The sequence below is a fragment of the Pongo pygmaeus genome, chromosome 5, assembly GCF_028885625.2.
Source record: "Pongo pygmaeus isolate AG05252 chromosome 5, NHGRI_mPonPyg2-v2.0_pri, whole genome shotgun sequence".
Taxonomy (NCBI): Eukaryota; Metazoa; Chordata; class Mammalia; order Primates; family Hominidae; genus Pongo; species Pongo pygmaeus.
In genome coordinates, this window is record NC_072378.2 from 135,328,195 (window position 1) to 135,340,840 (window position 12,646).

The 12,646-nt window shown below is 33.7% G+C and overlaps 1 protein-coding gene across 4 annotated transcripts in view; it reads right to left on the bottom strand.

Moving 5' to 3' along the window:
* Positions 1-12,646, bottom strand: part of HBS1L (HBS1 like translational GTPase) — a 92,860-nt gene that overhangs the window by 20,652 nt on the left and 59,562 nt on the right. For all 4 annotated transcript variants that reach the window (XM_054490908.2, XM_054490910.2, XM_054490909.2 and 1 more), the window contains 5 exons: positions 9,620-9,737; positions 3,496-3,642; positions 1,405-1,479; positions 733-850; positions 8-76 (listed from right to left, as the gene is read on the bottom strand). In XM_054490908.2, the coding sequence (XP_054346883.2) occupies positions 8-76; positions 733-850; positions 1,405-1,479; positions 3,496-3,642; positions 9,620-9,737 (527 nt within the window). The remainder of the gene's footprint in view (positions 1-7; positions 77-732; positions 851-1,404; positions 1,480-3,495; positions 3,643-9,619; positions 9,738-12,646) is intronic.

Consider the following 12,646-nt stretch of genomic DNA (forward strand, 5'->3'; position numbering starts at 1 on the left):
CACTTACCTTTGAAAACATCAGACACACATAATCTAAAAGGCTTGTCAATAGATCGCTGGGGAGGCTTAAAGGAATCTGGAAAAAGAATTGCAAAAGGCAAGGTTTAATTTAAAATTAAATTTTTGACTCACTTAAATAAACTCATTATAATCCCACTTCTCCTAGAAAATAACTACTTTTTATAATTACTAATAGCAAATTAACTGTCACTAATATACACATTGAGCATCCCAAATCCAAAATTCTGAAATCTGAAATGCTCCAAAATCTGAAACTTTTTGAGCACTAATATAATGCTCAAAGGAAATGCTCATTGGAGCATTTTGTATTTCAGATTTTTGAATTTGGGCTGCTCAACTAATAAGTATAATGTAAATATTCCAAAATAAAAAAAAAAAAATTTTAGACCCCAAACACTTTGGGTCCCAAGCATTTCGGATAAAGGACATTCAACCAAGTAATAGTTTGCAGTTTATAAAACGAATGTTAATCTCACTTAATTTTAACAACAGTCTATAAGATATGTAAACCAGGCACTAGCCTCATTAACTGAGGAAAACTGAGCACTAGACAGGTTAAGTATCGCACATGATGACAAAACAGGTAACTTAGTTCCTCCGACTACAAATCCTATGCTTTTTCATACATGTGACTATCTCCCATAAAGAACTCTAAATAATAATTAATACCAATTTTATAATGCATTAAAGCTAGAATGGCAGTATACTTACCAATTTGTTCTAATAAACATAGTCCTTTATACCATTTTGTGAGTTCACTTGACCGAGATCTTGTGATTAGATTTTCACCACTGAGACCACTTGTAGGAATAAAAGCTACATCACTCTCCTATTAAAAAGATTGACTTATGAAACTTAATACAACATTTTTTAAAACATTAAAAGATTCACCATTACCATAACTGCACCAAGTTTGCAAAAGCAACAATGTACTTTTTAAAACATAATAGAAATCACAGAACTACGGCCCCAAAGTTATCTGATCCAATAATTTTCAACTTTTTTGATTGTGGGAAACTTGCAAATTTATTCCAAAACATTCAAGCATTTGGTAACAAAGGCATATTACAGATGCTTGCTGGACAAATTCTTCCCTATCAGTTTCCACACTCCTCTATGACCTCCTTAAACCTATACCATCTAATTTAATAGGTAGGGTAAAAAAGTATTTTGCTTACATAAAAACCAACCCAAATATTAAACATATGCAATTTTCTAAGTTGAAATAATCCAAAGAATATATTATATACATGATACTCTAGAGAAAATAAAGCAAAGAGAATTAAACAAATTTAATAAGAATATCAAAGTATTAGTTTTTCCTCTCATACCAGTAAGATGACTTAAGGAAAGTAATAACAAATAAATCTAAAATGATCTTACCTTAAAACCTGCTTGCTTAAGAAAGTGCCCAAGTTTTCCAGTAATCTCTTGAAATCTTTCTTGTTGCCAATTAACCTGATAAAGATCCAATTTATTTTTTAAAACTATGCTTCAGAACATGATACATAAAATTTAAATTTCTGCAATGAAATATAATCAAGACTATATAAAATATAAATATAAAATCTATTAAAATCAAAACACAGAATATCAGACCTTGCTAATAATATGATCTAAAAGTAATTGTTCCTAAAACAGAAAGCCTACAAATAGTCTCCAGTACATTTAGAATTTTTTATATATGCTAAAAGTGATTTCAAATTTGGGGGGAAAAAGTGAGTATTTTACTCACTTTTGCTTGGACCAACTGTTAGAATAAAATAAAATTATCAGCACTCCCCTCAAGCCAAATAGACTAAAAAAGTATACATAATATGAACTCTGGATAATGACATGCCACTGCAGTATTTAGGGGTCTGCAACTTACATGGAAATGCACGCCAAAGGAATGGATTAATGGATGGATAAAGAAGTAGATAGAGAAACCAACAAGTGAGGAAGTAAGAGGTAGAATCTTAATAAGTGAGTATAATATGGATGTTTACTGTAAAATTTTTTCAGCTTTTCTTTATATTGAAATTTTTCATGGTCAAATGCTGGGAAAAAATTAAAAGTACATGTAATAATGATACCATAAAGGAACTAATAGCAAATGTAGGTGAATCAGATCCCAGGGTAAGAAAATACCTAAGCAGGCTGGGTGCAGTGACCCACACCTGTAATCCTAGCACTCTGAGAGGCTGAGGCAGGAGGATAGCTTGAGGCCAGGAGTTCCAGTCCAGCCTGGGCAACACAGTGAGACACTATCGATCCAAAAAATTAAAAATTAGCAGGGCATGGCGGCACACACCTGTAGTCTCAGCTACTAGGGAGACTGGCATGGGAGGACTGCTTGAGCCCAGGAATTGAGGCTGCAGTAAGCTATGATGGCACCACAGCACTCTAGCCTGGGCAACAGAGTGAGACCCTCATCTCAAAAAAAAAAGAAAGAAAATACCTAGGCATAAAGACAGAAGTCAAAAGGAACTATTTATAAATTTGAGTATATGTCCAAAACATACCATAAACAAAAAGTAAAGTAACAAATTGGAAAGAGATCTAAGAGAGGATAGAGGGGTAATATCTTTAACAAATAAAGTATGTTTACAAACCAATAAGAAAAAAATAGTTACATAAATGAGGAAATTATATAAATAATTCCCAAAAGAAAAAACAAATTGTTAATATACAAAACATATTTAAATATGAACATTCACAGTAGAGTAAATTTTTTTAAAAAGAGGAATCATGTTTTATACATAAATTGGGAAAACAATTTTGTAATAACAGCAGTATTGATAAGAGTTTAGGAAAGTAAATACACCATATGTGACAGAAGTAAATAACTAGAATTTTGCTCAAAGGCATTTTAATCATGTTCAGCAAGTCTTAAAACGTATATTCCCTTACGCCCAGAAATTTCCATGGAATGAACCATTTTCTAAATACATATGTAGGAAATGTTCAAAAGTAAATGTTTAATGAATTACATCTTTAAAATAGACTAGAATACAGCCATAAAAACAATACCCTCTTTATCTAAGGATTATCAATTACTTGGAAACGTGCATAAGACAAGAAAATTATTTTTTAAAAAGCAGATGATAAAACAGATAACCCAATTTTGTAAATAAAAAGATTCTTATCTATAAAAATAAATTGGACGAATACACAAAATGAAATGTTATAAGTTTCTGGGTGGGAAGGATAATTGGAAATATAGGTTTATTTCTGATTTTTATACTTTCATTCCACTATAAAAAACATGTATTATTTTATAATTTAAAACAATTTTTAGGTGTTAAAAATTAATTTTAAAAATAAGACATTTTCTTACTCAAAAATTACTAACACCTCATTTATTTAAGATGAGAACGGAATTTATTTTTAAAAACATGGCAACTGACTAATAAAATGTACACTAGTCACATCTAAGTCATCTATATGAGCAGAATAACATCTTAAACAAATCTCTACAAAGCCCTTAAATACCTGATCCATTTTATTAACTGCAACTGCAAGCTGCGTCACTCCCAGAGAACGGACCAAGAGTCCATGCTCTCGTGTTTGTCCTCCAGTCTCAAATCCAGCTTCAAACTCTCCCCTGCTGGCATCTACAACTAAAACAGCTACATCCGCCTAAAGAAGAAAAATAATCGAAGCCAGAAATAATGTTTCAGCATTTTCATTCAAAGGACAGATTATTCAATTAATTATGTTAGTCAAATTTTTAAAGGAAGACACTAACTATCCCCACCAAAGCAAATCAAACAAAAGACTCCCAAAGATGGATTTAAATTTTAAAATAAAAGTCACCAAAAATAATGACACAAAGAACAAGAAAAAAGTCCACACTTGATTATGTAACAGTTAAAATATATAAGCAAAGGAGGAAAAATATAAGCAAAATTAAAACATAAATAAACAGCAACCAGGCACAGTGGCTCACGCCTATAATCCCAGCACTTTGGGAGGTCAAGGCAAGCAGATCACCTGAGGTCAGGAGTTCGAGACCAGCCTGGCCAATATGGTGAAACCCCATCTCTGCAAAAAATACAAAAACTAGCCGGGTGTGGTAGTGCACACCTTCCTCCCAGCTACTTGGGAGGCTAAGGTATGAGGATCACTAGAACCTGAGAGGCAGAGGTTGCAGTGAGTCGAGATCGCCCCACTACACTCCAGCCTTGGTGACAGAACAACTCTGTCTCAAAAAAACAAAAAACAGTAGACAGGGAGGGACAAACATTTGTAACATATAAGTAAAAGTTATAATCTCTATAGAATCTTTACCAAAAAAAAAAAAAAAAACCCAAAACAAAGCAAGACGACATAGCTTTAAAGGACACAAGCAAGCTATTTGCTAAAGAAATATAAATGGTCAACAAACATGAAAAAAATTCAAATTCAGTAGAAACTAAAATTTTTTAAAAGTAAAATAAAAACACATTGACATATTCCCCCCCTCCCATTTTTACAAATCACATTGTTAAAGATTTAAAAGACAAAATTATTTGCTGTAGGCAAGGATGCGGTGAGAAGCGCATCCTCAAATATTGCTCATGGGACTGTAGGTGCACCACCTTCCAGGGGGTATTTTCACAAAAAGTATCAAGAACTTAAAAATTATACATATTTTACTTCCCATCAATTCCACCTCTAGGAATTTACCCCAGAGAAATAAGTATAGATCTACAAACATATTCATCAGAGTATTGTTTATAATGAAGAAAAACAGCAAATATGTGAATTGTCAAAAAGCAGCACATTCATCCTCTACAGCTATTGAAAAAAAGCCTTGTATAACAAAGTTTTCTAACCTGTGTGGACCATCTTGTGAATCAGATAGAAAGACATTCCTTTCAGACTCAAATTACACACCCCACAAAAGAAGAAAGCTAACCTCAGCTTAGCTCAGTTTTTGTTAGCCTTATTGAAACTAACTTGACAGGTTCCCACTATTCTTTTGTGTTGATGCCACTTGCATCATGTGGATGCAGCCTTTTAAAATGTGCAATAGACAGTTTGTACAACCATAGAAGTTCCTCCTTTTCATACTTATCAATTATTTCTGTCAATGCACTATAGGGACATTTTTTAAAGAACACTTTTATTTTCTCTTTTACAGCTTTTGCTTTGTATGCATACCTGTTTGTCATAGAAATCCACTTTTCTGAAATCCAGGAAACAAAGACTAGACCTGGCATTCCCCTCTTTAGCTATCTCGGACTGTTACATGATAATCACTTTCTCTCTAGGGTCCTCTTATATTCCATCCACATCATTAAGTTCTCCTGCTTTCTGGTCAGAACAGAGTACACAACAGCTTGTTTCTTTGTTGCTTCCCCAGTAACCCTTTATTTCTGTGCTCTGCAGTTTTTAAGGAATTTCAGATATAATATATAATCCTCACCATAATGGAAAATAAATGGTCATAAAATATGTCAAGAATGTCTCAGATACCTTCTTACAACAGAACATTACAATTTAAATTGAAGTACTATCCATATACTTTGTCTGGTGGGATAATTTACACTATTCCTGTTTCCTTTTACTCGTACCTAAATACTCCTGCTTTGTCTCTACTCTTAAGTGCCATCTTCACTTCCAATCCTTCATATTTTATAAAACTGAACATTAATTTCCTCAATGAGATCCAGCTCTTTTGATCAAGGATCCTTAGATAAGAATAAGCGTACAAACTGAAGCAATCAATTTGAAAATTGGCTCTTTCATGCATACTTGTAGTCAATAATTGTTCTCCACACCTCAGGCAAGTTGTCTAACCTCTCTGTGTTACCAACTTACTTACTTCACAGAAACACTAGGGAGTAAATATAGTTTATATAAAACATCCAGACCTGAACTTCCAAGTCCTAGGCTCAGTAATTGAAAATCTTTTTCTCATTAGGTTTTCATAACAACTGTAAAATTATATTTACGTTCTTAGGTTAAAATGTAAAATTCATTGAATTGGTATTAAGATACCTAAGGCCACAAATGTTGTACCTAATCTTCCTATTACTATATCCAAAAAATTACTAGGCAATTTCTCTATTAATATTATTTCTAGGCAATAGCTCTTGTCTTTGGGAGTCCAAATGCTTACTACACGTTCTCAAGGAAGCCTCTGATGATCAAGCAGAATAAAGTGATCTCTCTCTACAATGTATATCTTCTCTACTCTTGGAGTGCAACTGTTAGCCTTTCATCTTCACATCTTGTCTTCCACGCTGTGATTTCCCTGAGGTGAGGCAGCATGTCTTGTATGCTTCTGTGTCCCCAAAGTCCACTGCAATATTTTGCACACTCGGCAAGTTACTTAACATCTTTGAGTCTCTTTATTTCTTTGTTACATAATGGAATTCAATTAGATGATCTCTAAAATCCTTTCTCACCATAATTCCATAAAGAGTTTGAAATAAATGATTTTTGTTTGAGGCAGGGTCTTACTCCCTTTCCTCACGGCTCACTGCAGCCTCAACTTCCTGAGTTCAGGTGATTCTCCCACTTCAGTTTCCTGAGTAAGTGAGGCTACAGGCACCTGCCACCACACTCAGCTAATTTTTTGTATTGTTAGTAGAGACAGGCTTTTGCCTGTTGCCCAGGCTGGTCTTGAACTCCTGGGTTGAAGCGATCTGCCCACCTCAGCCTCCCAAAGTGCTGGGATTACAGGCGTGAGCCTCCACACCTGGGCCTGGAATAAACAATCTTTATAATAACTGTGGACTCTAAGGTTCTAGAATTCAGAAGTATTTTTTACTACAACTGCTTCTTCTGGTGTTTGTCTCGCCCACTAAACTATCAGTGCTTTGTAGGCACTGCATTCCCACACTGCTACCCCAGTGCTTGCTACACAGCCAGTATTCAATAAGTAATCATGAAAAAAAAAGAGAAAGACTCACAGACATACACACACACATACATATACACATATAAGGAGAAATCAAAACTATATTGTATTATTTGGTAAATGCAATGAGAAGTACAGTTTCCCTAAGTATCAGTGAGGGATTGGTTCCAGACCTCCCAACACCCGTGGATACCAAAATCTATGAATGCTTAAGTCCCTTATACAAAACAGGGTAGCCTTTGCATATAGCCTACACACTTCCTCTCACACACTTTAAATTATCTCTAGATTATGTGTAATACCTAATACAATGCCTACACATCACTTCATTTGCATGGATTCAACACAGTACCCAGTGTGTGGCAAATTCAAATTTTGCTTTTTGGAACTTTGTGGAATTTTTCACCCCCCAAATATTTCCAATCCACAGTTGACTGAATCCATAAATGCAAAATCCATGCACATGGTGGGATGATTGTATACTAATTTAAAATGGTGATAATATACACTTCCTAGAGTTGTTATAAAGATTATACTAAACTAAATGCATATAACACCTAATACAGTATCTGGTCCATATTAGATACTCAATTAATAGCGATAATTACTTTATTTCAATCTTTTATCACATTCAGTCCATGAATCTTGAATTAATATTCTAAAATTACATGTCAACTTTCTAAAATAGTATCAAAAAATTCTTGTTTATCTTCAAATATATTATAATGTATTCATACAATATCCTTTTTGGTTGACAAATGTTCATATTAAAATTCTCTTTTTGGCTGGGCACAGTGGCTTACGCCTGTAATCCCAACGCTTTGGGAGGCTGAGGTGGGGATTGTTTGAGCCCAGGATCTCAAGACCAGCATGGGCAATACAGTGAGATCCCATCTTTACAAAAAATTAAAAAATTAGCCAGGCATGGTGGCACATGGCTGCAGTCCCAGCTACTCAGGAGGCTGGGGTGAGAGGATCCCTTGAGCCTGGGAGGTTGTGGATGCAGTGACTGGTGACTGTGCCACCGCACTCCAGCCTGGGCTACAGAGTGAGATTCTGTCTCAAAAAATTAATCTTTTAATGAGTAGATCCCAGAAAATGGTTAATTGCTTGAAGTCATGTTTTTGCCATGTAACAGAGTCAAGTTATTTTAACTCTTCATGTTTTCCAGTAATCATCCATTATGAGAGAAATCAATGTCCTATATGTGCAGTGCTATTTTCATTGCTTTAATCATTTAAAGTTACGGTGATGCACAGCATAATGCCGTTTTGGTCAACCATGGACCGCATACACGATGGTGGTCCCATAAGATTATAATGGAGCTGAAAAACTCCCATTGCCTGGTGATGTCGTAGTCACCACAATGTCATAGCACCATGCGTTACTCATGTATCTGTGATGATACTGGTATAAACAAATCTACTGCGCTGCCAATTGTATAAAAGAATATAGCATATGCAATTATGTATAGTACTTTATAATGATAACTATGATAGTGGTTTATGTACTTACTATTTTTCACTTCTGATGATCCTGATCCTGTGTAGGCCTAGGCTAATGTGCGTATTTATGTCTTTGTTTTTCACCAAAAAAAGTTTAAAAAGTAAAAAATATATATTAAAAAAAGCTTATGGAATAAGACTATACAGAAAGAAAATATTTTTGTACAGCTGTACAACATGTTTGTGCTTTAAGCTAAGTGTTATTATAAGAGAGTCAGAAAGTTAAAAAAAATTTAAATGTTTATAAAGTAAAAAAAGCTACAGTAAGCTAAGCTTAATTTACTATTAAAGAAAAACATATTTTTAAATAAATTTAGTGTCACCTGAGTGTACAGTGTTTGTAAAGTATACAGTTGTGTCCTAGGCCTTCACATTCACTCACCATTCACTCACCGAATCATCCAGAGCAACTTCCAGTCCTGCGAGCTTCATTCATGGTAAGTGCCCTATACAGGTGTACCATTTTTTATCTTTTATGCCCTATTTTTACTGTACGTTTTCTATAATATGCTTAGATCAGTTTAGGTACACAAATATTTACCACTGTGCTACAACTGCTTACAGTATTCAATACAATAATATGTTACACGTTTGTTGCCTTGGAACTATAGGTTCCATGTAGCCTAGGTGTATAAAAGATGTTACCATCCAGATTTGTGTAAGTAAACTCTAATATGTTCACAAATGATGAAACTGCCTAACAACGCACTTCTCAGAATATTTCCTTATCATTAAGGGATGTATGAATGCAAATTATACTTGATTTTTTGCAGTATTCTTATTAAGAATCATGTAATTTACAAATTGCAATGCTTTTTTAATATTATAAAGAAAGTAAATAAACCACTGGGCGAAAATACTCAAGCTTCATTATTTCTGCATAAACAAGCTCTTTAAAAAGATATAGGACTTGAATATATTGAAAGACATAAGGCAGATTTTGAAATACTCAGGCCAACTTATCAATAAAGGAAATACGAAGCTATACTCATCAAGTCCTTCACCATTACTTTTACGATAAAGAAACTCATAGCTTTTATACATTTTGTTCCTTTGTAAGAAATTTTAAAAGGTTTTACAAAGTACAGGTAAAAAGATCATGAAAAATACAATATTGCTCTTTTTGTTCAAGCTTTATAAAGGTTAAAATTTTTAATTTTAAAATATTTTAAAAGTCAGAATCCTAGAATTGTAACCTCAGCATCAGGAAATTTTATGTAAAGTACAATCAGTACACTATAGTGAAGAAAACAGCAGTTACCTGGGCTGCTCCTGTAATCATATTTGGAATGAAGTCCTTATGGCCTGGAGCATCCATTAATGTAATAACTTTGGTTGTGGTTTCAAACTTTGTCATACCAACATCCATGGTTACTCCCCTTAAACAAAACATAACATGGTTAGAATGTACGATGTAAATAGTGCTACAGAGTAAATTAATAATAGTCTACATGACCATCTACATTCTTAGGTAAAAATGGAAATTGTTCTTATAGACCATTATTTTTGAATAATTAAATTATCAATCAGGGCTGGAATTTCTGCTATAATAGAAGTGCATCCATATGGTTTTAACACAAAAGGGAGGACAAAGTAAGAGCTCAATAAAAATGATAGTTATGCCCTATTATCTTATTTGTTTTGTAAGAAATAGTGTAAATTGTGAAGAAAGAAAGATACATGGGGACAACTCTAAATGGGGGGGAAAATACTGCATATGAGAAAAGATAAATGAAAAATTACCACGACCGAGAGGTAATTTTCTTCATGTTCTGTGCTTATGCTTCACTAATTATAGAAATGAGCTTATAAAACTTAATTTGCAAGGCTGGTTAGTATGCTACATATTTAGAAAACATAAGATATCAAAGCAGATGCCTAATTTTTAAAAAACAGAGACAGATGAACAGCAGATTGTTTTGTATCCTATTTAATTCTTTTGGAGACCAACATAGTGCCTTTTTTCAGCCACAAAAATGTAGATTCAGATTAGTGAAATGCTTGCAACTAGAAGCTTTTCAAATTACAGACTTTTTCGGATTTGGAATATTTGCATATACAAAATGAGATATCTTGAGGATGGGACCCACGTCTAAACACAAAATTCCTTTGTTTCATATACACATTATACACATAGCCTGAAGGGAATCTTATGCAACATTTTCAGTCGTTTTGTGTGACCTGTCACATGAGATCAGATGTAGAATGTTTCACTTGTGATGTCATGTCAGCACTCAAAGTTTCAGATTTTGGAGCATTTCAAATTTCATATTTTCAGATTAGGGATGCTTAACCTGTATAAGAAGGCCCAAGGAAGGTCTACAAGGGCACTCAGTCATTCTAGGCCTCAGGAATTTAGACAGGGAAATCATGTGGCAATAAACTAGGTTTGCCCCAGAATCACTCAAAGTAAGAAATAATAATACTCGCTTTTACTACCAAAAGAGTACAACAATTAGAATAATGAACTATAGGTTTGCCCTAGCAATAAAGTAACTGTAGGTCTCCTTAATCAAGCCATTTTAGTTTAATCTGAAAGCATGGGCCATCCTAGTTTGCTAAAGTGACGCTTAATTCTCTTTAATAATTCCCAAATACTCTAGGGACCACAGACACCTTCAGAATAATGGTGAACTAAGACTTATTCTGAGATCCTCCCTAGACTGACCTGGGTATACTCTGCTGACCCAGCTCTGATTTCAATTTGTAATCCTAAGGATATGAAATGTCACTCAATTTACTAATTTCTGTTCTTCAGTATCTGAGAAGACCAGGGGATTTACAAATATTTAACATGGCGGGATAAGCAACATATTACATTTTGTAAATGCTATTAAGGAACACATGGTGGTAAGCTAAAACTCCCATCATGTACCTGGAAGCACCTGCTATCTATGGAATGAAGAAATATTCTAAAACTTATATCATGCTGAGCAATAAAAAACCAGCAGCAGCAAAAATATGAAAGCCAATCAATAGATGTATTATCAAAAAAGCTAAAATGACTGACCATTATAGGAATCAAATAGATTATTAGTTCACTTGCCAGCTCAACTAAGATACTAGGTAAATTCAAGTAAACATTCTAACTTAAATTATACTGTTCTCAATGTCTTTACCTGCTTACTAGATAACGCAAAGAAAACTAAAAAGCCACATACTTTAATAATGTGCTTGTTAAACTGAGAGGTGAAAATTATTTAGGCTTCTAATATTGCATCATATACAATTACATTGTTTTCCAAAATTGGCAACTGTCTAGCTAATTTTTCTTACTAGGACAGAAAACAGGTCTGTGATACTATAAAGAACTAAAGACACCCACAAAGAAAGAGAAACCATTATGATACAAATTCTGGTTTATCAGAAGAGCTAAGGAATACTGTGACCTGCTTTACAGAGTGTTACCTTATATGTTTATAATGGAGACTATCCAAGACTGCAAGAAAATACACATTAAAAAGGCATGCAAATCCAGATATATTCTCCAATAATCAGACTGAAGACATCAGAGAACACAGTTTAATCTCCTTGTTAATTTAGGACTTCCACAGGACTTTATAAGTTTGTAAAGAGTCATTATTTTGACACAGATGATATATCTGCCATTTCACTAATTATTAAGGTGTCCTTTGGCTCTCCCACCCTAACAACCCTAACATGATCTATACTGACACTCTAAAAAGACTTCAAAAGAAATACTATTCTTTGACCAGAGTATGAGTAGCTGCATATTCCTACTAGAATCTCCCCAAAATTAGCACTCAACACAGTAGCAGAGACAGAGGAGTAACTGACTGCATTATAGCTACAGAATTACTTGTTTGCTGACTGTCTCATAAAAACATAATATGTAAAGTATAAAAATGAATTGTTTGGTAATTTGAATTTGCTGGTTATTTAGATTCTACACAGAAGAGGTTTTACTACAGTTACCTTTCCTTTGTAAGCTGACATGAAATTAAAAGTCTTACTCATAATTTTAATTCAAAATCAAGGCAATTTGACAAATACTTAGGGAAGTGACAACTGAAACTTATCCCATAGACTAATCAGCTTATGATTTTTACTGTTTTTTTTCTGCATGGCTTTTATTTTGTTTTTTTAAACATTGTTTTAATCTATTTCCATAAAAGTCAGAAGAGTAAAAACAGTATGCAAATTACAACAAAAAAGTCAAAATATTTCTCTGATATTTAAGAGCTATTTTCTAAAAATAATGTCTAAAGTATTTCATGTTTTACAAATTCAACACATATTACACATTTATTTTAGAAGACTGTATGAT